This window comes from Carcharodon carcharias, chromosome X, assembly GCF_017639515.1.
Source record: "Carcharodon carcharias isolate sCarCar2 chromosome X, sCarCar2.pri, whole genome shotgun sequence".
Classification (NCBI taxonomy): domain Eukaryota; kingdom Metazoa; phylum Chordata; class Chondrichthyes; order Lamniformes; family Lamnidae; genus Carcharodon; species Carcharodon carcharias.
The window spans coordinates 18,186,061-18,212,491 of NC_054507.1; the positions used below are offsets into that span (position 1 = coordinate 18,186,061).

The following is a 26,431-nucleotide window of genomic DNA, read 5'->3' on the forward strand; positions in this document are numbered from 1 at the left end:
ATTTTAGCATTTTATCCAATTATTTGAGGGTATGATGTGTCAGTTGTAAATATCATTGTATTCTTAAAAGTATGTGTGTGTTTCACATTGGAATTCACTCAAGTACAAAATAACATAATTAGCCATTTGAACTGACCCACCAAGAGTCAGGAATATTAATATTGTAGATCATGCAATTATAGATTCATAGGTCTGAGTTTTACAGTGTTGGAGTGAGTGCGCAGCGCTCCTGATCTCACGTAAAATGGCACGCAATGATGTTGGGAGGGCATCCTGACATCATTGTGCTGTCGCATGTTACAGTTGGTGGGCACATACGGATGTTGGAAGCACACCCACCAACAATTAAAGTGGCAATTAAGCAAATTACAAAGGTAATTGACAGCAATTTTACACGGCCCATGTGATTTCACGCTCAGCGCACAGGCCACTCAGCCAAACAGCCTTCACGTTTTTCATGAAACCTCAATCCAGGGTGGGATAAAAGACAAACAGGATTTTGGCGAGGTGAATTGGTTGGAGTTGGCTTAGAGACAATTTCTGTGTTCTGGAGAATTCTTTGATTTCTCAGCATTTTCAGAGGTTTTCTGCCGAGAGACCCCTTCAGTGCACCATCCTGTGCAATCATCTTTAAGAAAATGGGATTGCCTACTCTGCTGGAGGGACCTCCTCAGAAGAGGAGGAGAGGGACAGAATAGGAACAGGAGGCCAGGTGCCTGCAGATGGTGTCACAGAATGCGACCTGTGGAAAGAGAGGCACAGCCAGAAGGGGTGCAGGGCCAGCAGGAAGTGCACGTCAGAAGGGTCCACAGAAGGCGCCATAACCCTCCAGGCAGAGTTTACAGGCAACACACTTGCTACCTGGACATGTCCGAGGTCCAATGCTGAAGGAGGCTCCGCCTCTCTAAGGTGACTGTGACCTCCATATGCAAGACGATTGGCCCAGAGATCGCCTCAAACTGTGTAGGTGGCCACCCTATGCCAGTGGCTCTTAAGGTTACAGTGGCCCTGAATTTTTTCACCTCAGTTTCATTCCAGGGGTCAGTGGGAATCTATGTGGTGTCTCCGAATTGGCTGCCCACAGCTGATCACTGATGCTCTGTTCAGGTGGGTTAGTAACTTCATTCACTTCCGGACCAATGAGTGGGCCAGAGGCTTCGCTGCAATTTCTGGGTTTCCCTGTATCCAGGGAGCCATAAATTGCACACATGTGGCCATGAAGGCACCAGTGGGTGAGTTGGGTGCCTTCATCAATAGAAAGGGGTTCCACTCCTGAACGACCAGTTTGTTTGTGGCCACAAGACTCAGATATTGCAGGTCTGCACCAGATATCCTGGAAGCTGTCATGATGCTTACATCCTCTGACACTCCCAGGTGCCAAGGCTCTTAATCGCTCCAGCTCACTTGAATGGTTGGCGCTGGGGGACAAAGGGTATCTGCTGAAAAGGTGGCTCATGATGCCTCTCAGACACCCAAGGACAGAAGCGGAGGAGTGCTATAATCAAAGTCATGCCTGCACAAGGGCAGTAATTGAGAGGACCACTGGGCTACTCAAGATGAGGTTCTGCTACCTGGACTGATCGGGGGAGCACTTCAATATCCTCCAGAGTGCATTTTACTTTGTGTTGTCTGCTGCGCACTGCACAATCTGGTCTGTCAAGGGGGGACCCATTGGAGGATGGAGACAGCGATGCTGCTCCACAGGCTGCAGGGGACCACTCAAAAGCTGGGTCTGAGGAAGAGGTGGAGGAGCCCCAAGGTGAGGAAGTGCATGCCGAAGTGATGCATCTTATGGGAAGCAGGGAGACCAGGGAGGCCTTGATTCTTCATTCTTTCAGCTAGGCATCCAAGGCATGGCTTGGAAGTTAGGGAAAGGGTGACGCCACCTCACTGAACGTTCCTGATGAGTCCACCCTGTCACCCTTAAGGCAAGTTACAACTTCTGAAATAAAGTTTTCAGCCTTTCCCCTGTGTCACACACAACTCCCAGGCCCATCACCTCTGAAAAACATGAAGCACGTTGAGGCCATTACACATATTGGCCTGAATTTTACCTTTGGCCACCCAATCAGTGGACCCAGGAGCAGTCAGGAAACGGGCACCTGACCGCGATGGGCAGCCGACGGCGATTTCACACCGGCTGGCCAATTAACGGCCAACCAGTGTGAAACGCATGTTGAAAAGCTCAGCATTGCTGGGGTGGGGGCAGGAAGAGGGCGGGCTCTGATGTTTCTGCGGGCGTGGATGAGCACTGAGGGAGAGCTCCCTGAAGGCAGGGAGCTGCAGACCTGAAAAGGCTAAAATAAAGGTTTAAAAAGCGGAAACAAAATATCCATGCATCACAATCAATCTCCTGAAAATACAGTTGATAAAAATGCTGCCCATAGATATTTATTTTTATTTTATAACAGAAATCTCATTCCGTCAGTGGGTGAGGTTTGATGAAAAATGCAAAGTCTGCCTGGCCAATTCACCCATCTGCCAACTGTAAGGATGGACGAGCCATGAAAAATTGGAGACAATTGTGTCATTTGGGCTTAATTGCCCTCTTAATTGTCGGCGAGTATGCTTCCGACATTTGTGCGCGCCCACCGAGCGAAATATCGCGCGAGTGCCCAGTGACGTTGGGATGCTCGTCCAACATCTTCTTGCGCAATTTTATGCCCGATCAGGTCGGACATGCACCCACCCGCGGGATGTAAAATTCTAGCCAATTAGATATTTATATGCTGGTCTTGAAAATACAAATTAAACAGAACACACGTCTCAACAAAAGTTATGTCACCTGTGACAACCCACCTTGTGCTCAAAGTGGCTTAAACTCCCGTTTGTGAGTGCTTGGTGTCCCGCTGGCAGTAGCGTTGGAGACAGCTGACTCGGATGTCGGCATCGATGATGTTGGCAGCTGCCCTTTGGCTGGCGAAGCCTATGCAGGCACCATCTGGGAGGGAGCATCCCGCGCCATGGTTGGGCATTCCTCAGTCGTCATGTTCTCATCTGGTGTGATGGTCACTGGCAGAGGGGCGGAGGAGTGGCTGCCATCATCCAGAGTGCCCTGAGAGGTGCCCGCAGATGCGGCATGCAGCTGGTCTGCTAGAGTGAGGTTGGTTTGAACCTCCCTGCTCACCACTGATAGACGGGCACCTAGCAGAGTTAGTAGGTGCCTCATCCATCTCTCACACTGGTATTGACTTGCTGAGGTTACGGCCAGTGTGTGGGCTTGTAGGTTCGAATGCAACCCCAGAAGCCCCTAATTCTGTTCCTGGAGCTGCCTCTCCATGAGAAGAGTTGCCACTATGAAGGAGGCTGTGCATTCGGAGCTGCAGGTCAACGCAGTGCTCACGCTCCACACAGACCCAGATCTTCCAATGCAACCCACTGGACATCCAGCATCTGCCACCTGGTGGACGACTCCAGAGGCTGGTCATTTGCCCCAGACTCGGCGTGGTCCTGGTCTCCAGCAATCCTGCGACTGCTGGCACCCTGGGGACTCTCTGTCTCCGCCAACTCCTCGTGAGAGTGTGATGTGCCCTCATCACTGGGCACTCTTATCTGATCCAATGCGATATTGCCCACTGATGTGCCTGTGTCTGCGCTGGTGCTTGGTATGGAGAGGGGATGTGACGCGGGTGCATCTGTCCACGGCTCATCCTCAGGGGTCAAGGAGGGTCCTCGGATCTGTGACATGTCTTCTGAGAGAGGAAGAGAAAATGCCGGTTGCAAACATCATTACAAAGTCACTGTGCATGCACTACGTTTGCTTATCACAACGGACACCTGCCTCAGTGAGGCATTGTGAATGGACGAGCAACGGTGACTCTTGATTTGAACATCTCATTCGAAATGCCACTACCTTACATCTCCTATTCACTCCCCCAGTCTCTCCCCCTGTCCACTGGACTCTTACCTTCCTCCAACACCCCTGCCTCTCCACGACCCGTGGACCTAGCTTCATGCTTGCATGCCAAATCAAAGGCTTCCGCCTCAAACCTCGGCAGGATCAGGTTAGCCATCCCATCACCCGTGCACGCATGCTCCTGTGTATTATGGCATTTCTTCTGCATGGGCAAAAGTGTTTTTGCTAGTCCACCCTGCCACACCATACCAGCCTCACGCCCCTCCCACCCTGCCCCTCCCCACACCCACCCCCGGAGACCCAGACTGAGGTGCCGAACTCACCCTTGCACATTTCCAAGCCAATCAGGCACAATTCCCAGCCTTTGACAGCACAGGGATACATGCCATTTGGCGCTCTGCATCTCACACAAGAAGCCCCACGAAGTCCGGCCACCCTCTAGGACATCTATGCATAGCTCCATGCCAACTCCGTACTCACCCTTGCAGAGCGCAGAAGTCATTGCGGCAGTGGATCCAAGTGTGGCGCACAACAGCATGCCCGCTCACCTGGGCAGCCACCTCCGTCCATGCCTTCTTCATTTGATATGGTGACCTCCTGTTACCATGCCGCAGGATTAATATCTCCCACTGGGTGAGTACTCACTGCCTCCAGCAGAGCATGTAGCCAATCGTCTGAGAAGTGGGAGCAGAGTGCCCACCAGCATTGCACTCCCACCTGGCGTGGGCTGCGGGTCCTGAGGCCAGAAAACATAAAATTCGTTACTAGTTCCAGGCAATGTCAGATAGCTCCCCGAGGCACCTGAACACCTCCTTCAGGGAGCTCCCTCTGCCCTTTTAAATCCCCTCTCCAGAACTGCATTGGACCCGGGGCCCACCACGTTCCCACCCTCGCTGGCAACACTGAGCCTGTGTCAACGCGAGTTTCATCCTGGCCAGCTGTTAGTTGGCCAGCCAGCGTGAACTCGGGGTCAGCATCCGATTGCGGGCCCACCGATCGCACACACACGCCAAGTCTAAAATTCAGGCTACATTCGTTGCCCAATCTGGCACTACAGTGCCATACCCCGAGATCATTACATAGGATTACATAGGATATACAACACAGAAACAGCCCATTTGGCCCAACCAGTTCATGTATCAACATATAAGTACTCACTGCCTCTATTATAGCCCTTTTACCCATGTGCCTAATATCATCACTGGCAATGGAGACACTTTGGAGAGGTGGCCAAAATGAAAGGGGATGAGAGGAGATCAACACATTAAGGTCAACAGTTGAATACAAACAGGAAATGCTGGAAACACTCATCAAGTCACCATCCCTGGATAGAGATGTGATGATATTAGGCATGTGGATAAGAGAGCTGTTATAGAGGGAATCAGTATTTCCATGTTGATAGCTGGTCTTGGCACTCAAACACTTCAGCGGTGAGAATTCCAATAGACCAAGAAAGTGCATTGCAAAATAGTGCGCTGTCTGCGAGCATGCCGGAATCTTTCTTCCTTTGATTATATTCTTTAGTGGGATGGGAGGATTGGTACTCTTAGAAGGATGAGATATATGAGTCAAAAGACCTTCTCCTTCTGCACTTATCTTGTGATCTTTCTTGTCTTCCAGGATCTAATGGTACTCTTAAAAGTGATGTGTAGTTTTAAACCAAGTTGTGCAATGTGTCAGTGCTCTGAGATAATGTGGGAGGATGGAGGTTGTTCTGCAGACTTCCCACGCAATGAGTGCTTGATCTTCGACAGGTGCAGATAGAACAGGGAGAGCAGTTCTGATGAAGGGTCCCTCCTAAAAAGTGAATTTGGAATCAAAATGATATAGCACAGAAGGAGGCCATTCAGACCATGGTGCCAGTGTCGGTTCTTTGGTAGAGCTGTCCAATTAATCTCACTCTCTTGCTCTTTCCTCACTGCCCTACCAAAAGAACGTGTTGGTCTTATTTCAGGCTTCCAGCATCGAGTTTTTTTGCTTTCACTACAGATAAAACTGGTGTTTCTTGCATTTAGCTACGGCAGGTGAAAGCAACTGAAAAGCAATCACATATTTCAAAATATTATACCCTCAGAACTAAAGGTAATTAATCCAGGGGTTAATTACTCCAAACAGGCCTTCTTAAATATAAATAGAAATGAGAGTAGACAGCTTTAAATAGGAGCAGAATTGGTCACAATTACAATGAATGGGGCTGGCTGCACATGATTTGTTTTTACCTCAAGGAAGCTTTTCTTTATTATTATTACACTGCAATACACTAGCAATCAATTACATTTTTCAGGGTACTCATCTCCATGTTCACAGCACTTGTGGGCTGTAGATAAACACTTCAGCAAGCTCCGATGAATTTATTAACTTGAAGGTCATAGTCAGCCCTGCTCATCGCAAAATGTACTTCAGTACTTTGATCGCAGCACACCCACAATGAGTTTTACATGAAAGTCTCTTGGTCACGGACTGAATAATCTTCCTTTCACAGTATAGCACTTATTCTTTTTTTTTAAATTGCATAGAATTAACAGGACAGAAACAGGTCATTCAGTCCAAATGGTCCATGCTGGTGTTTATGATCCGCATGATCCTTCCTACTACATCTCACTGTATCAGTATACTGATTTTCCCTTCATGTGTTTATCCAGCTTCCCCTTAAAGGCATCACTTATATTAATTAACTGGACTGGTAAAGGTTGCACTGAGATCCCCCAACTGTCACTGGACCAAAATAATGCAAGTACCTCCTTTTAAGAGGGCACCATTAAAAATAATGTAACTGGGAACCTACAAAACTTAAACCTAATGTGAGTTAGATCAGTATTTTGCTGTACTGATCGATTATGCAATGGAAGCCCTGCAGTACTCACCAATCTCAGAAAGCCTCAAGCATCCCTCTCCAAGGACACCTGGGCGTGGACAAGGCCACACAAGGGACACTGGGCGGAATCTTACCAGCTTTGAAGATTTTCTGAGGTCGGGATCAAAAGTGGTGATGCCTGACCACCCGCCAGCACAATCTTACTGCAAGCGACCAATTAGGAGGCCATGTCCAGGAGCAGCGTCCAATTAAGGCGGAGCAAGCACTCTGCTAGCCCGATAGCAAGGCCCACATCGATGTCCTGTCAGAGGCCCCACCAAGATAGGTGGGCACTGCTGCAGAGGGCGGAAGAATGTGAGGGTGCCTCAAGATGATGGAGCTCTGGGAAGATGTATGAAACGATTAAAATTACTTGTAAAAATTATTTGTGGCCACAGCTGCCAGGCTATCATTGTGGAAGAGGAAGCCTTCCATAGGATGACCTGCATCCACAGCTGTAGACCTGTGGCACAGCGGCTCTGGGGGCAGGGGGTAATAAATAAAGGAGGTTTCCCAGCCTGCCACAAGGGGGCCATCTCCAGGGACCTGCTGGGCTTTGCCCACAGTGTAGGGCCTGTCAGCCGCCAGCAAGATCCAACCAAAGGAACCAGTCTTGTGAGTCCCAACCATCCCAGATCTGAGAATGGCCATTTTGGCCTGTCCCAGGATCAGATACAGGGAATTCAGACAGAATAAGGCAGCAGCAGATTGGCTCACTGATGTGTCACTGTGCAACTTGCCATGCTCAAATGTTGAAGCACTTTCGAGTCCAGAGATGCTATTTACCTGTGATATTTTATATTAAAAATAAGACCCAATCGCAAAATTATGATCTGCGTGAAAAAAATCAGTACAATTTAAAAAACAGATTAAACTCAGATCAGATATGCAGTTGCAAAAGTCACTTACCATCTCCTTAGGAAGCATACCAGACTGTCAATACAGATGGTGAGCATAGCTCCTAACTCATAACTGCTGGTGACAAACAAACATCATATTGAAGTTGGTTAGCTTGGTCTATTGACCAATGGCAGTCTCGGTGTGATAGATTGCACTCAAGCAAAAGAACAAGATGAAGTCCAAATCTTCTGGACTGTGGTCAGGCACTTGCCTCTGCCTCAGCCCATCAGGAGACATGCTACTATCACAGTAAAGTCCTCACTTGCCAACCAATGTCCCTTTGTCCTTGCCCCGCACCCCCTCTCCCCCACCCACCAGCAAGGGAGCTGGCCTGTTATTTGCATTTTGACAGAGTGGGTAGTGGACGGGAGGAGTAAGATTGCCTCCATTTAGTCTAGTTCAGGTACCATTATGAACATGATCACAGGCAAATGTTGCCCAAAATGGCCTTTTCCAGCACGGACAAAGGAAATCCCGAAATAAGAACAAACTTGCATTTATACAGCGCCTGTCATGACCCCAGGAAGTCCCAAAGCTCTTGACAGCCAATGCAGTGCTTCTGAAGTAAAGTGTAGTCAATGTTGTAATGTAGGAAACACAGCAGCCAATTTACACACAGCAAGCTCCCACAAATTGAAATGAGATAATGACCAGATAATTTGTTTTGGGATTATTCATCCCCGTGTGGGCTGATGAGGAAGAGGAGAGGAAGGGAATAAATTTGGCGGGGGGGTTGGGGGGGAAGAGGGTGGGCACTTAGTGGTGCCACTGTCCTTTCACTTCATGACCAAATCCTGGCTAATGGGAGAGATTCTCTCCTTTTCCTCTGCTGGCTTTAAGGATATTTCATGGAACAATACTTGGACAGCCTTAAACCCAGTTTTTATTGAGCTTGGACCACCAGGCATACAAATACAATATTCAGGTAAAAATTGTAAAGTCAACCATGATCTTTAGAAGCTTATGTTTCCCAATCAATAGAGATGGGGAGGTAAGGATCTTGTTCACATTGTACAAGTCTAAGGAACGTTTGCCAAGGAGCTTTTGGTTGAGGGGTCGCAACCCACCGGACAGAAGGCGTAACCTAACGTGACCTATATTTAGCCTCTCCTGTGAAGTGTGCATTCTAGACAAGGTTGAAATTAATGAGCTCTCAAAGCAAATAGTCCTGCAGTGAAACCATTCCGAGCTTCTAATCCTCCAGTCTAGAAATGTACCTTCATCAGCAAAAAGTAAAGAGGCAGGAGCTCAGGACACCACCAGCTATTCGCCAACATAACTGTTAAACTACAGAACATCTTAATAAACTGAAACTAGTAAACCCAGAGACCTAGATTTATAATCCAGATAATTCAAATTCAAATCCCATCAGTTTATAATTTTAAAAAAGTCAATCAAATGTAGATAAAAGCAAAATACTGCAGATGCTGGAAATCTGAAATAAAAACAGAAAATACTAGAAAACTCAGCAGGTCTGACAGCATCTGTGGAGTGAGAAACAGAGTTAATGTTTTGAGTCCCTATGACTCAAAGAGTCATACAGGCTCAAAACATTAATTCTGTTTCTCTCTCCACAGATGCCGTCAGACCTGCTGAGTTTTTCCAGTATTTTCTGTTTTTATTTCAATCAAATGTAGTATCAGTAAAAAGTAAGCATTAGCTGTCAGTTTGTTGTGAAAACCCCACTGGTTCACTAATGTCTGCACAGGAAGGAAACCCACCATCCTTAGCTGGTCTGGCCTCTATACAACTGCAGTCTCACACCAGCGGTTGTCTCCTAAATTAAATTCTTTCATCCGCCGACCTTAGGTGGGGCAAAATACTCTGTCGACCACCTACCTCACTTGCTTTCGCTTGCCACTGCCAAGAAACTCAATGGAATTAATGGGAAGAATGGCACTGCTTTTTGATGAGACACCAATCAGGTGATGTCTACTTTCAAGATGGACAGCTTCAGTCTCAAGTCGGGCTCCACATTCAGCTGGTTCCTCCTCTTTGCTTTCAGCCCCAGAAGTGTTGAAAATCCGATCTTGCAATTGTATGGTGTACCAGTAACATAAATCTTGCTTATAAAACTAGATTGTTGCTGCTTGCATTTACAATGACTCGTGCTGTACACTTTGGAGCTGGTCTGGTTGTGTGGTGTCACACAAGTGGTGGGGATGTGGGTTCTGGCCTGCTCTCTCATATGGCCTTTGCTGTGGCATTGCGTGTCAGTGACTTGCATTTTGAATTAGACCATGGACCACCTGGAGGCCTCACAGACCATCAATAGTCCATGGACTACACTTTGAGAACCAGCTGCCTTCTGAAGTGGCCTAGCATGTTGTATCCAGGACAATTGGGCAAGGGCAATAATAAATGCCTATCTTGCCAGCAATGCTTAAACCCCATGAATGATTTTGAAAAAAACTTGCATTAAAAATGCAATAGAAGTCTACATATGCCATAGTTATATCAGTATCCAAGAGGCTTACAGCCATATCACCACTTGAAGCATAAGCTTGAGTTTATCAAAATGTTCCTTTGTCTGAGAACAAGAAGAATATTGGTTTGCTGTTCATACAAAGCGCTACTGGGAATAAATGTTCCGTATGTAGCACAGCATTACCTCGAAAATATTCTCACTTGACCTGCAGAAAGCTTTTGTGAATACATTTATTTTAACAAGTGTTCAAATTGAGATGATGTAATTATTTGTCACAAGACAACAGTGAATAAATGGGACCTCAGCTGCATTAGCAGCTAACACTGCCTGACTTCTGCACAAGTATTCTGGTTCAGAAGACAAGTTAAAAAAAAGATTAATGACAAGTTCTTTTGCCTTGCCTTGAAGAGGACGAGGCTCATGTACTGTTTGGGGCTTTGCCTTTTCGGGAAGCTCAGGAGCCTGGGCCAAAATTTGACTTTTGTGACCAGACTGGCCACTTTACCACAGGTAGGACCGATGCATTTTGCTAGTTTTCTAACCATTTGTGCAATCAATGACACAATGGCCACAATATTTACTGGACCGGCTTCTGAGAGCAGAAGGAGGAGGAGCTTTGTGCATTTTTAACTCCACATTGTGCATCTAACATGATCCCAGCCTGACCGATGGATTTGGTTCCCTATTAGGTGGGGAATGCTCTAGAGGAGGCCATAGGCCAGCAGCAGGTAGTGAGCCTGTAGCCAGGTTAGTGGTAGCAATGAAGGGGAGGGGGTCTGGATCTTGGGAGGGGGGGGTTGTAAACTAGTCTTGGGTCCATCCAAACACTGGAGGGTAGGGTGAGTTCGGCGATCGCAGCAGAGGGTCTGAAAGCAGATGTGGGCGCCAGATCACCAGAGGGTTAGAGTTAGCAATCATGGGAGTAGGGTGCAAGCATGCGGGTGGGGGGACATTTGATGGGGGACAGGGAAGCAGTTATGCCTGAGGGACCATAGGGAAGCACTCCTGCTCCCCATGGCCCACAAGCAGTGCTGTAAATACAATGATCTTCTCCACACAGAGTTCCTTGCTTACTTTTAGCTGACAGGTTTCCTAAGGACCAGGAAACCCAGTCAGCTAGGGTTAAATGTGGAAGACAGGTCAAAACTGAGGCATTCAGCTTCATTATAATGCTTAAATGACTGAACCACCTCCTTGGAGTGAGTTGTTTGCCTGCCTCCCATTCAGCTGCTATTAAAACCAGAAGTGGGCGGGTTGAAGGTGGGCTGGACTTGGGATCGGGTTTGAACTTTTTTTTACATTTTCACATCTCACCCAACATCCAAACCACCCATTTTTAGGGGGTTAAACTTACCCACAGTGGGTGAGCTTGCAGAAGGATGGTTGCACACACTCATATTTGGGTGCAATGTGTGGAAAGACAATAATGTCCTCAAGAATGGAAAGGTCAGCTCCAGGACTCCACTGAGGGGTTAGCAGTAGATAAATGCACCAGGGCTGTCTCTGGTTTGAATTTCATGTGCAGGCTCAATGAAATCAATCTCCGAGCAGCTTTGAGGATATGACAACTTGCTTCAGGGGCAAGATGGGCAGAGGTTAGGCAGGGTTTTCTGAATACTTTCCAGTGACTCCTGGTCTCCATCACTGCGAAAGGTGTACGGGGACATTGCTTGAGGGGAGATCAAGATTCCTCAAGATATCCCTTATTCACCCACAAAAGAAAGAAGAAAGACTTGCATTTATATAGTGCTTTTCACAACTAACAGACGTCTCAAAGCACGTCACAGCCAATGAAGCACTTTTGAAGTGTAGTCATTGTTGTAATGTAGGAAGCATGGCAACCAATTTGTGCACAGCAAGATCCCACAAACAGCAATGTGATCATGGCCAGATAATCTGTTTTTGTGATGTTGATTGAGGGATAAATATTAGTCAGGACACTGGGGAAAACTCCCCTGCTCTCCTCTGAAACAGTGCTGTGTGACCTTTTACATCTAACTGAGGAGCCAGACAGGATCTCAGTTTAACATCCCGTGCAAAAAGACAGCACCTCAAACAGTGCAGTACTCCCTCAGTACTGCACTGGAGTGTCAGCCTAGATTTTTGTGCTCAAGTCCTGGAGCAGGATTTGAACTCACCACCTTCTGACTGAGATGAAAGTGCTACTAACTGACACAGAGCACAAGCCACTGTCAGATAACACACAGATTTTCAAACTGGGGGGAATGCCAGATCCATCCACAACCCATGGTTATCAGCATTTTAAAATTGTCTGTACTTGTTGACTTATTAGCAGTTTATATCTGTTGCTGTATACTGATACAATAAACCTTCAGCATTGATTGTAATAGTTAGCTGACCCAGTTTTTTAGGAAGCCCCAGGGACTGTGTCAATAAAGTATTTGCAAGAAGTTCCCCCCATAACATAGCCTAAAAAACCACAATTACAATGCTCATGATCCAGAATTACATATCAAGGATGCTAGCTAGGGCAAGGTACCAGAGCTGTCAGAACACATGATCACTATCTTTAGCAAAAGAAAAGAGAATGCATGGGGGGGGTTCAGGATTGAAACAGCTCATGGAGTGATCCAAACTCTTGTTAAGTAATGACAACTGAAGTTACTTAAGAAACTTCAAGAAGATGTCTGGACCAGCCATATAAATACTGTGGCTGCAAGAGCAGGTCAGAGGCTGGGAATTCTGTAGCGGGTAACTCACCTCCTGACTCCCCAAAGCCTGCCCACCAACAACAGTACCGCATCTGGCTCCCGATCAGAAGGTTACGTGGTCAAATCATGCCAGGTTCATGGATTTTCAATGCAATTCAAGTTCCTGGACTTTGTACCTGGGTATTGTTATTGAACATTGGTGAAGATTTTCAGCAGGAGCAATAACAGAATGTCTGATCGCGGCAAAACTGGAGGCAAAGGGCGTGCCAAGGCCAAGACTTGCTCCTCCAGAGCTGGGGTAGAATTTTCCCCCCATTGGGTGGGGCTGTGTGCAGACCCAGTCGGCGCCCCTGATCGGGTCTGTGCTGCCATTTTACATGGGCGGGCCAATTAAGGCCTGCCCAATGTGACATGCACCCGGAAGCGCTGTGCACTCCCTGTGCAGGCAGTAGCGGGGGTGGTGGGGGGGGTTGTTCCCTGAGTTGGGAGGTGCCTCAGGGAGATTAATTTTACGTTTTAACAGTTCAATAAAGTGTTGAAAATTTTTTTATGACATGTCCCCTCATGCAGAATATTTCCGTCGGCAAGCTGGGGGCGGGGCTCGCTTGCCGATGCGGGAAGATGTTGGCGGGAATACTCGACATCATCCCACCCCATTTAAATATTCAAGAAGGCGGGGGTACAGTGCGATCAGCTGTCCACCCGCCGACCTGTCAATGGCCAATTGAGGCCATAGACAGGGTAGTTAAATCAATTAAAGTCCCTGCCCGTCCAACCTTATGTCTGGCGGGCAGGCCAGGAGCTCCAGCGCGCTTCTGATAAAACATGAAACCTCATCCACCAGCAGGATGAGGTTTCATGTAGGGTTTAAAAATCTTTAATAAAGTTTCTGTGATATTTATTAATATGTCCCATCTCATGTGACATTGTCACATGAGGGGGACTGTTAATAATTTTTTTTATTTTTCTATTTTTAAACTTTCAAAACTGTCAGCGCTGTCCCTGAGGCAGCACTTAGTCTCAGGGAGATGTGCGCTCTCTCGTGCGCATGCGCAAACGAGCACACTCTGGCAGTTGGGGATTCCCTCCCCGCGCTCGCACAGGGAGCGCATAGCGTTTCCCGTCGGGCATCACACTGGGCAGGCCTTAATTGGCCTGCCCACGTAAAATGGCGGCAGGGCCCATTTCGGTGGTGGTGATCAACTGCCAGCCTGCTGCCGAGCCGGTGGGGCCCGCCCGCCTGTCAAGGGCAAAATTCTGCCCATGAGCTGTGACATGTGCATTAATTTCAATAGAAATTTTTGAGAAAATTTAAAATCATTCATGGAAACCTCATCTCGTCCGTGGATGAGGTTCCACAAAAATTGCAAAGGCCGCCTGGGCCCTTCTCCTGCCTGCCAACCTTAAGATTGGATGGGCAGCTCATTTAATTATTTTAATTGTTAGTTAAGTGGCCTTAATAGGTCTTTCACGGTTTGGTGGGCCCGCAGCCGAGTCGCCTGGAAATCTAAATGAAGCGCGGTGATGTCAGGCCCTGCCCCTGCTCGCCGAGCCGAAGATTCTCCCACTGGTCTCCAGTTCCCCATTGGCCGTATCCACCAGCTGCTGCGCAAGGGTCACTATGCCGAGCATGTCGGGGCCGGAGCCCCCGTCTACTTGGCTGCCGTCCTCCCATGCCTGATGGCCGAGATCCTCGAGCTGGCCAGCAACACGGCCTGGGACAACAAGAAGACCCGCATCATCCCCCGCCACATGCAGCTCGCCATCCGCAACGACGAGGAGCTCAACTACCTGCTGGGAGGGGTCACCAAAGCCCGGGGTGGGGTCCTGCCCAACATCCAGGCTGTGCTGCTGCCCAAGAAAACTCGCCACCCCAAGAAGGTTTATGCCTGAAGGGGAGAGATCAGAAAAAGATCTACAAAGCACAAGTTAGGAGTGTGACAGAATACTCTCCACTTGTCTGGATGAGTGCGGCTCCAACAATACTCAAGAAGCTTGACACCGTTCAGGACAAAACAGCCCGTTTGATTGGCACCCAATCCACCACCTTCAACATTCACTCCCTCCAACACCGATGCACAGTAGCCGCAGTGTGTACCATCTACAAGATGCACTGCAGCAACTCACCAAGCCTCCTTAGACAGCACCTTCCAAACCTACAACCACTACCACCTAGAAGGACAAGGGCATGGGAACACCACCACCTGGAAGTTCGCCTCCAAGCCACACACCATTCTGACTTGGAAATATATCGCTGTTCCTTCACTGTAGCTGGGTCAAAATCCTGGAACTCCCTTCCTAACAGCACTGTGGGTGCACCTATACCACATGGACTGCAGCGGTTCAAGAAGGCAGCTCACCACCACCTTCTCAAGGGCGACTGGGAAGGGCAATAAATGCTGGCCTAGCCAGTGATGTTCACATCCCACTAAAGAATAATTTAACAAAGTTCATCTTCCACAATAATAAATAAAGCCCAACTCCAAAAGCCAAAGCTTATACTTACCATCTTCCTAAAACAGGATCCCTCACGGGGATGGTTAATTTCTTGCTGGGCTTCCTGAGGTATGTTTAGAGATCTGAATCAGTGATCAGGGATGGTGGTCCTGCAATGACCAGTAATTAAAGTACTGAATTAGAAGTTAACTACCACCTGATATTGCTGGTAAGTAGGATAATAAATTATAATGATATAATCAGTTTACTTTTGATGTACATTTGAAATGAGAAAGAAGGGTTATCCACTGGTTCACTTCTATTCAATTCATTAGCTCTCCTTAAGTTCACAACCGAGATTTAAAAAAACAGCTATGGAATGGGCATCACCCAGAAACACACTTTTGTGTAGGAGGAAAATATCGTTAGTATGGATGGTATGTGTCTTTGAATATAATTTCAATACCCACCCAAGACACTGAACAAAAATCATTGCCAGCTCCATCACGAAACACAGCTTGAGTTGCTCTCAGTTTTTTTCTTTCAATATATGTATTCAGTTCAATATACGTATTCAGTCTTGGGATTTGGCATCACTGGCAAAGCTGGCATCTATTGGCCATCCCTAGTTGCCCAAAGAGGGTGGCGGTGGGCCTTCTCCTTGAATCACTATGACCTGTGTGGTGAAGGTGTTTCCAAAGTGCTGTTAGGAAGGATTTCCAGGATTTTGACCCAGGATGTGTGTTCTATGTCCAAGCTGAGATGGAGTGTAACCTGGAGGCGATGGTGTTTTCACATATTTGCTGCCTTTGTCCTTTTAGGTGGTGGAGGCCAGGGGCTTAGGAGGTGATGCTGAAGAAGCCTTGGCAAGTTGCTGTAATGGATCCTGTAGATAGGACACACTACAGCCTAGGTGTGCCAGCGGTGAAGGGATTGGATGCTTTTAAGGTGCAAGGGGTAGATGGTAATGCCACTGAATTTTAAAGGTAGATGGTTAGATTCTCTCTTGTTGGAGATAGTCATTGCCTGGCACTTGTGTGGCATGAACATTACTTGCCAATTATCAGCCAAAGACTGGATGTTGTTCAGGTTTTGCTGCATATGGGCATGGACTGCATCACTATCGATGGAATTGGAGCTGAACACTGCAATCATCAGCAAACAGTCCTATTTCTGACCTTTTGATAGACTGAAGGGCATTGATGAAACAGCTAAAGATAATTGGGCCTGGGACTCTGCCTTAATGGATTCCTGCAATAATATCCTACGGCTAAAATGATTAACTCCAATGACATCTTCCTTTGTGTTAAGTGTGACTCCAGTGACTGAGAGCTTCCCCCCCAATCCTCTTTGACTTCAATTTTACTCGGGCTCCATGGTGCCATAAACCTCTAAAATCATTTTAACCACCTCAATTCAATCACCCCTCAGCTTTTTAAACTCGGGGGAATTCAAGCCAAGTTTTTGACATCTGTCCCCATAATTTAACCCTTTAAGACCTGGTATAATTCTGGAATCTGCACTGCACCCCCCTCCAAAGACAATATAAGTTTCCTGAAGGTTAGTACCAAAACTGAACACAGTACAACAGATGGGCTCTGACAAAGGCTATATACAACTGAAGGATCACTTCCTCATTTTTGCATTTCACCCCCTTGAGATAAAGGCCAACATTCCATTTGCCTTCTTGATGCTTTTTGTACCTGTACGCCAGCTGTTAGTGATTTGTATACCTTTATACCTTTGCTCCTCCACAACTCCTACTTTCTTGCCATTAAGAAAATATTATGATTTGTCTCAGATTCAAAGTGAGTGACAGCACACTGAACTTTACCTGCAACAGTTTTGCCCACTTATTTTGTCTGCCCAGTCCCTTCATAACTCCATGCTCCCAGTTACACAACTTAAATTGCTCATTATGTGAAGGCCAGCTGCTATTTTTGGTAATGCTGCATTCTGAATGTGAACATAGGCAAGTGACACGATGATATTTTTGCCATTTTCAAATTGCACTGGGTGATTAAACTCCCCATTCCAAAACAGTAGCTTATAGAAGCAGCCATGGCACTTTCAAATGATTAGGCATGAGCTAAATATGGCTAATTCTACAGCCAAGTCCATCACAGGAAAAGAAAACCTTGTGCTCCCCAGAGAGTACCACCAGGTCATAGCCAGGTACTGAGAGGGACCATTGTGCATGACAAAGAGAGCAGGTTGCTTTCTGTTCCTTACAGAGAGGCAGATCTACGTCAACGGACTTTGCAAGGCCTCATCAGTCTCAGTTATAGGCATGTTACGTGAAAATATGGGCACGTACATGCACAGCATGCATAAGATTCTGGTACAGCTCCAAGAGTCTCTGTTATATTCATCCAGCTCTCTCCCTTTGGCAGCCCAACGAAAAGGCAATGAGACAAAAGCAATTTGACGAGTATGTTCAAAGTTTGATGCTCTCAATCCCAAGCTGTCTGCATGTCAATAAAATGAATCAGTGAAAGCTGCTGGAGGAATTTAATATTCTCAATTACTCATTACATTAACTGCGCCCCAACTTTGGGTCTTGCCCTTTACAGTGGAAAGAACCCAAATCTGTCCAAAGCCTTCACATGTATTCATTACAGAAAGACTCAGTGTTCATCTGAATAGTTTAACGTCTTTTCTGGATAGGTGATTAACCAAAATAGAAAATGAGAAATAGGTCTGTGATCTAAATTACATTATAAATAACATATTAAATTTCAAAATATATTAGCTAAGAGCACTCTCATAAAGGGCTCAATATTTCATACTTTATTTCTTAAATTAAACCACTATACTAAATTACTTTTTATTAAAGTCCATGGAAGAAACGAAGAACAATTAAACCAGTTTCATATCCCGCACTATATTTAATCACTTTATCCATTTAGATCAGAGCAATAAAGCATCCTCCAGAACTACAAATTACATTACTTGTACTTCTTGCTCACAATAAAGTAGCATTTCTGTGTCTGAGGCCAGGTTGCTTAAATAAATTTTCGATTTTCTAATGGCATTAGCCTGGTGGAGGACAAACCTTTTTCATATTTTTCAACAGCACCATCCAAATGTTTTTGATTTTATAGTCAATGGAAATTTCTTCTTAAAAACATACTTTACCAAGATCAGTGTTTTATATTCCATTCGCCCATCTATTCAATCAACCTCAGGCCACTAACTGATAGCTCCGCTGACAATTGCCAATATCCCAGCTCCCCCGGACAAGGACCCCAGTACTGAACAGTCATCAGTTCCTGGATGCTCACTGATTCCATCCCACCATAGATTCACATCCCCCAGACCTCCCCTCAATTCCTTCAATCTCAGAGTTCCCCAATCTCCACACCCACTTCAACCTCCTCCCCAAGGTTCCCAAAAATGATTGTCAGTTCAGCCTCAAGCCTATTTTAATGCCCCGCTTGAAAACTCCATATTCAACTATATCCGTGACTCCTCTGATGCCCTCCACCACTTTAATACATTACAGCTTTCCAGCTCCAACTGTGTCCTTTTCAAGATGGACGTACTGTCCCTTTATGTCTCTATAGTTCACCAGGATGGTGTTTATATCACGCTTCTTCCTACTGTCTCATACTGTTAACACTGCTTTCCATCTATGCATTTTACAGCTCATGTCTGGGTATGAATGCCAGGGTGTGGAGAGCATTTTTAAATGCTATTCATCTGTATTTTCTTCCAGTTCTGATTGAGGTTCACACCTTGAACCATTAATGTGCTTGTGCTTTCCTCTCCATAGACGCTGACTGATTTACTGAGGGACAGCTTTTAGCTACTGAGGCGGGTGGCTCAATAAAGGAAATTTCCTGACTTGCTGGACCTGCCTCAGCAAATCACTCTGCTGACCCTGGAAGCAGAGTGTAGGCAGCTTTGGGGGCAGGTGAGTGCCAAAGCAGGATGATTTGAAAGCCTGCCTCAGTTCTCTGGGACTTTATTCTAGTTCTTATAGTAGTTGTTAGGCCCTCTGGCCTTCATCACTCACACCCCCTCAACGCCCCCAATGAGCACTCATGGCCCCTCATACACTCCATGCCATATCAATGCCAACTCATGCCCTCCACCCAATCCCTTTGGTCCCTCATACCCTCCATCCGACCTCAATAATCACTCACCTAGAATTGACCATGGAAAGATCTCAGAAACCATGTGGAGATGAAAAAAAACTTCTAACAGTCTTATACAACTCTCACTCGAAAACACTTGATAGTTAAAAACAATACCATTCATAAAACCTATTCAAAGCTTTTAAGTCTCCTCAAGTGGTTAATCTCCTATAAAAACAAACTTCTATTCAGATCCCAAGCATCTTTAAAGTGCTAATCAAATTGTGAACTCAGAATCCTTGCTGAGAGAATTGTAGGTTTTGAAACTAAGCCAAGCATTCATAATTACATAATAACAGCCTTTGAAGAAATGTCAACAAAGAGCTCTCTTGAAACTGCATGATCAGATGCTGTTTCTTTATAATCTATGCCTGTCAATCAAAGCAGTTCAGCAGAGGGTTTTTTAAAAAATTACATTGACAGCTGCAGCCTTATTTTAAGAGCGGTACATTTAAAAAAACTTCAGATCATTAGTTATACTGACCTTATCCACCTTTCAAGAGCGTTCACAAATACTCCATCAACTCGTGACTCTCATGCTGCAGGGTAAGGCCATGGCAACAGTCAAAATGGGGTCTGCTTGAATTCAGCACTGAGTTCAAATGGTCCTATTTAGTTTGTGTTTCGCTCCTGCGTAAGTCACGTCCTGTCCCCTTCCCCACTGGCAAAAATGGGATCTGTCAGAAATGGGGGCAGGATTTCTAGGTCCCACGTGCCATTTTTAAAGGTCCATAGAGTCTTGCTGACTGTGATAATCCGGGCCTGAACATTTCCAGCATTTTCTACTTTGAAATCAATAGTGCTCCTTGGTTAACCCTTCACTGGTCAGTTTTCTCTCCCCCACCAAGAGACATAACTAAGGTGTGGAGGCTCAAATGATTAACAACTTTTGAAATTCTATGTAGGGAAAGGCAGGAGGCTATAAAAGTTGCAATTTTGCTCTTTAGAGAAAGGTAAGACCTAGGGCTGATCTGATTATAAGATGGTGAAGGAAATGGATTGTGTTCCAGTTAATAGTTTGCTCCAACCAAATAGGTTAGGGGGACTGGGGTAGTCATAATTTTAAGTTGTTTAAGGTCAGACCTCAGTTAGACATAAGGAGATGGTTTTTTTCTCAGACGATAATGGAATAGGCCTCTAGATCAGGCTGCCGTTTTGTACAGTGGATGCAGATTCCTTGGGCTGCAACGGAGATCACTTCTTTCCAAAAGGTGAGGACTGCAAGGAATTATCGGATCCAGGGTGGTTTTGATGGCCTCAGGGTGGGCGGAGAGGAATTTTCCAGATTTACTCCCACCCAAGTTGACAGGTTTTTAAATTTGGTTTCTTGTCTCTCCCAGGAGATCACATGATTCTTGAAAAGGAATGGGGTGGGTATATTGTGATACATAAGATATTACAATTGTGTGGATGGACCAGAGGGTCATATGTGCCATGGGATCTTTACATCCATCTAAACTAGATGAGGAATCCACTCACTATTTCATTCAGACTTGAAATGGCAGACTACATTATTTGCTTGAAGCTCGGTCCAGGGTTTGAACACGGATGCAAAAGGGCTACCTATTGATCCCTAAAGGCACTGGGGCAAAGGGGAATAGCACAATAGGCTGAGGCACACTTTGTCACTCAAAAGATGTATAGACAGCTTGGCATGGGAATAATGTGTGTCAATAGTGCTGGAGAGAAGAATGTCTTTCGAACTGCTAATTAAATATTTGCACAGATTCTATGACCACACCACTGCCGCCCTTATCCTGCCCATGATCAAGAGGTCCAGTACAGCAGCAAAGCAATGTTTCCCTGCTGTACACTTCAGTTAATAACAATTCTACTGAAATGATCTGATCCCAAGCATGTCATTCACAGGCTCAACATCTGCCCTAATGACATACCAAATATATTTGAAAAGGTCAGAACACAAAAAGAGAAAACACAAATTCACTTCAAACTGCTGAACCTCACTGTAATTGCAATTAATTTGACATAAACTACAGAAGATTGAGATTCAGGTGCAGCTAACAGTTTTTTTTTTGTCTTTTGAGAAAACAATTACTATTTAATTGCCTCTCAAAGTGTTCTGTGTCTTGGATGTCAATGTCAAGTAACCTGCAAAGAGCAGGAAGGCTTGCAGTTACACATACACACACACACACAATTCCAATAGCAATAAGGTTTTGATAAGATCACCAGTTAATACCAAATAAACTCCCAACAAATAACCAACTCTGCTACAACTGGACACCAGGCAGCACCTTCCATGAACCATATATTTGCTTCACCTTCACTCTTGCTGTTCCCCACCTCTCTTAATACTATCCCTCCCTATTCTGTAACTTCTAGAGCTCTCTCTCCAAATTCTCCATTTCTCAGACTCTAGCTGGTTGTGCAGCCTCTCCCTGTGCCCCATCATTGGTAGCTGTGCCTTAAACCACCCTGGCACCATGCTCTGGACAAGTTTACCATGCACAGCATCAAGGAGACCTAGTAACAATAAAGTCAATGGGAATCACAGGGCAGGGGGAAACTCTCCATAGTAGGAGTCATATCTAACACAAAGGAGGATGGTGGGGTTGTTGAAGGTCAATCATCTCAGTCCCAGGACATCGTTGCAGGGGTTCCTCAGGGTAGTGTCCCAAGGCCAACCATCTTCATAAATATAAGAGCAAAATACTGCAGATGCTGGAAATCTGAAACAAACCAAAAAAAATAGCTGGAAAAACTCAGCAGGTCTGACAGCATCTGTGGAGAGGAAGACAGAGTCAACATTTCGACTCCGTATGACTCTTCATCAGAACTAAAGAAAAATAGAAATGAGGTGAAATATAAGCTGCTTAAGGCGGGTGGGACAGGTGGAGCTGGATAGAGGGCCAGTGATACATGGAGGCAAAGGAGAGATTGCCAAAGATGTCATAGACAAAAAGACAAAGGGGTGTTGACGGTGGTGATATTAGCTAAAGGATGTGTTAATGGTGATATTAAGGGTGGAAAGCAGGATGAGCAAGTGACAGATAGCCCTAGTGGGGGTGGGGTAGGGGGAAGGGATCGAAATAGGCTAAAGGGTGGAGATAAAACAATGGATGGAAATACATTTAAAATAATAATAGAAATAGGTGGGAAAAGAAAAATATATTTCAAAAATATATAAATTATTAGAAAAAAGGGGATCGGAAAGGGGGTGGGGATGGAGGAGAGAGTTCATGATCTGAAGTTGTTGAACTCAATGTTAAGTCCAGAAGGCTGTAAAGTGCCTAATCGGAAGATGAGGTGCTGTTCCTCCAGTTTGCATTGAGCTTCACTGGAACATTGCAGCAGGCCAAGGACGGACATGTGGGCATGAGAGCAGGGTGGAGTGTTGAAACGGCCAGCGACAGGGAGGTCTGGGTCATGCTTGCGGACAGAACGAAGGTGTTCCGCAGAGCGGTCACCCAGTCTGTGTTTGGTCTCCAATGTAGAGGAAACCGCATTGGGAGCAGCGAATGCAGTAGACTAAATTGAGGGAAGTGCAAGTGAAATGCTGCTTCACTTGAAAGGGGTGTTTGGGCCCTTGGACGGTGAGGAGGGGGGGGGAAGTAAAGGGGCAGGTGTTGTACCTTCTGCGGTTGCATGGGAAGGTGCCGTGGGAAGGGGTTCAGGTGTAGGGGATGATGGAGGAGTGGACCAAGGTGTCCCGGAGGGAACGATCCCTACGGAATGCCGACAGGGGTGGTGAAGGGAAGATGAGTTTGGTGGTGGCATCATGCTGGAGCTGGCACTGCTTCATCAATGACCTTCCTTCCGTCATAATGTAAGGAATGGGGATGTTTGTTGATGATTGCACAATGTTCAGCACTATTCGCGACTGTTCAGATAGTGAAGCAGTCCATGCCCACAAGAAGCCAAACTTGGACAATATTCATGGATTGGGCTGATAAGTGGAAAGTAACGTTTGCACCACACAAGTGTCAGGCAATGACCATTGCCAACAAGAGAGAACCTAACCATTTCTCCTTGACATTTTACGGCATTAATAGCATTGCATGCCCCAATATTAACATCCTGGGGGTTACCATTGACCAGAAACTGAAGTGGACTAGCCATACAAATACTGTGGCTGCAAGAGTATGTCAGAGGTAGGAGGAATTCTGCGTCAGCTAACCCACCTCCTGACTCCCCAAAACTATCTACAAGGCACAAGTCAGGAGTGTGGTGGAATACTCTCCGTTGCCTGGATGAGTGCAGCTCCAACCACACTCAAGAAGCTCAACACCATCCAGGACAAAGCAGCCCGCTTGATCGGCACCCTATCCACCACCTTAAACATTCATTCTGTCCACACCAACGCACAGTGGTAGAAGTGTGTACCATCTACAAGATGCACTGCAGCAACTCACCAAGGCTCCTTCGACAGCACCTTCCAAACCCACAACGACTACCACCTAGAAGGTCAAGGGCAGCAGACGCATGGGAACACCATCACCTGTAAGTTCCCCTTCAAGTCACACACCATCCTGACTTGGAAATATATTGCTGTTCCTTCACTGTGGCTGTATCAAATTCCCCCCCTTATAGCACTGTGGGTGAACCTACACCTTATGGACTGCAGCGTTTCAAGAAGGCAGCTCACTACCACCTTCTCAAGGGCAATAAATGCTGGCCTTGTCAGTAATGCTCACATCCTGTGAAGGAATAAAAAAAGACTCCTCCCCTAAGCCCCTTCACATCCTTTAGAGGCCTCCTTAAAATGCATCCCTTTTTTTGACCAAACGTTTTGGTCACCCCTCTTTGGTTCAGCATGAATTGTTGTCTGATTGTACCTCTGTGAAGCACTGTGGGATATCTTCCTTTGTGGTGTAAAGAAAATTTATTGTTTTCTTCACCATCTTCATTCGAATGTTAACTTAATTTTTTTTCTCTTGCTGTAAGTAACAGGCGGAAATCCCTCATTGTAGGACCAGCTATCCCTTTGTTGCACGGATCCCTCACTTTGCAAAATAATAAAAAGCTTAAGAGGTCCCTAGATTCAGTCAGGGTATAATGTAAAACTGCGCAATGACTGCCTGGCATGCACTCTTTTAATAAAAAATGAAAGCTTGCCAGAATTAAGAGATTATGTCTGCATTATTCACTCAAGTGCTGCTACTCAGAACTTCCCATTCAATTACGAACATTCCTAAGGTTAAGTGTTTTCCAATAAGAGTACCTTAAAAAAAAGCAAAGCAAAATTTTAAACTACACCCAATACAGCACAAATTGGGTGCCATTACTAGGTTGGAGGCTGTACAAGACTCAAAACTCCTGATGCAGGATTCTTCTCCTGTATATTAATTTGCTCTTGTGGATTAACGCTGGCTGCTTATCATCACAAACTTGCTCAGGATGTCAGATTAGTTCCAGATGCGAACCCTCACTCCCTATAACTTTAACTCCCCGATATCAAGGTAATTTACAGAGAGTCCAGATAATCTAAGCAGAAAGTCCTCGGCACTGCATTTCAGCTCCTGGTCATACCACATCCCCTCTCGTGATCTCCCTCAAATTCAGAAGATAGTGGAATAAATACTTCACTTGACTGTGAGTTGGGCTTTAAACTGTCAAACAGATTTATTCAACAATGAACAGAAGTAATAGCACAACTGTCGATTTACAATGGTTACAGACTTCACTTAACCCCACTTCAAAGATGGGAAAACATGTCACCATCATTGTGTTAAACTGCAATGCAAACTGCGGCAAACGCAAGATCCTTCAATATTAACCTTCACATAGTAGTTTCTTGCTGACATCTGCAGGTTCTCTCCAGCTTGCCTGTCTAACTTTGTTTGATGCCTTCAGACAGTTGACCCAATCTAACCAAAACTGACTGAGAAGTCATTTTCAAAATATAAACAGGAACAACGAAAACTTAAAACATGGCTGCATGTTCAAAAACAAACATATAAATAAACAAAATCATTAAGACGCTTATATTTCAACTCAATGCTTCGGTCCCACTCACAGATAACTAGCCCAGTGTGATATGCATATTTGGATGCTATGTGTGTCACAGTGGGTTGGGCCATTTCTGTGAGTATACCATATGTAACGTGAGAAAAAGGAGGAAACTGTGATACCACTCGCCAATGCTTCTTCAACAGCACCTCCAAAAGCTGTGACCTCTACTAGAAGCACAAGGGCACCAGGCGCATGGGAATACCACCAGTTCCAAGATCCCCTGCAATAGGGTTCCCAACCCTCCCGCTTTGGGTGGAGCTCTCTTGGAATGGACATTTGGTCTCTTGGACACTACTGTTGCATGGCAACTTGGAAGAAAAGGTCCTTGATTGGGCAATTCGTGGCTACTGTGGTTCATAACCAAATCACATTGTTGCTGGCCTCACCACAATTCGGAATCAAACCGTGCCATTTGTAAGGATGACAGCATCAGGGCTGATGAAAAGTGTCTGGAAAGCTCATGAGTCCAGACTCAGCAACTGGGGTGAGAGAGAAAGAAGGAGAGGGAAAAACACAAAACACAAACTGAGGGAGGGAGGAAAAGAGAAACACAAACTGCAGAATGAAAGAAAGGAGGAAAGAGAGAGTGAGAAAGAGAGAAAAATACAAACTGGGGAGAAAGAGTGAGAGACATAAACTGGAGGAGAGGGAGACAGGGACAAACAAACTGGCAGAGGAAGAGGGAGAGGGGGAAAACACAAACTGATAGAGGAAGAGACCACAAAAGAGGGAGAGGGAGAAAAACAGAAACTGGGCTGGGAGGGAGAGAGAAATAAACTGGAGAGGAATGGAGAAGGAAACAGCAGGAGGGAGAGAGCCACAAATGGGAGGGAGAGAGAGAGATACAAACTTTGGTGGGAGGGGAGGAAGGGAGGTAGCAACACCAAGTGGAGAGTTCATGTGAGCCTGTGCTATGCACTGATGTACAATGTATTTGGTCCAGGAGTTAGACAGTTTTTATGCTTCTCTCTAAGGACACAGCCTCACCTTCCTGGGTCAGGACTTCAAAAATGGTGGGAGTCAATGAATTGAATTAGGCTTGGTTTTGATTTTATTTATTGATTTTATAACTTGCTGTGTAAAAAGTAATCAAATTGTATGAAAACTTTACTTATATCGATGATGTTTTGTTGAATCAGCAGTATTTACTTGGTCTTTTTCATTGTGATCAAT

General features: G+C 45.7%; 1 protein-coding gene across 1 annotated transcript; it reads left to right on the forward strand.

Moving 5' to 3' along the window:
• The first annotated feature begins 12,939 nt into the window (after positions 1-12,939).
• Positions 12,940-14,603, forward strand: LOC121273210 (histone H2A-like). Its single transcript, XM_041180202.1, has 2 exons — positions 12,940-12,982; positions 14,257-14,603. The coding sequence occupies exons 1-2, from the start codon at positions 12,940-12,942 to the stop codon at positions 14,601-14,603; spliced, it is 390 nt and encodes a 129-aa protein (XP_041036136.1).
• Positions 14,604-26,431: the final 11,828 nt, after the last annotated feature.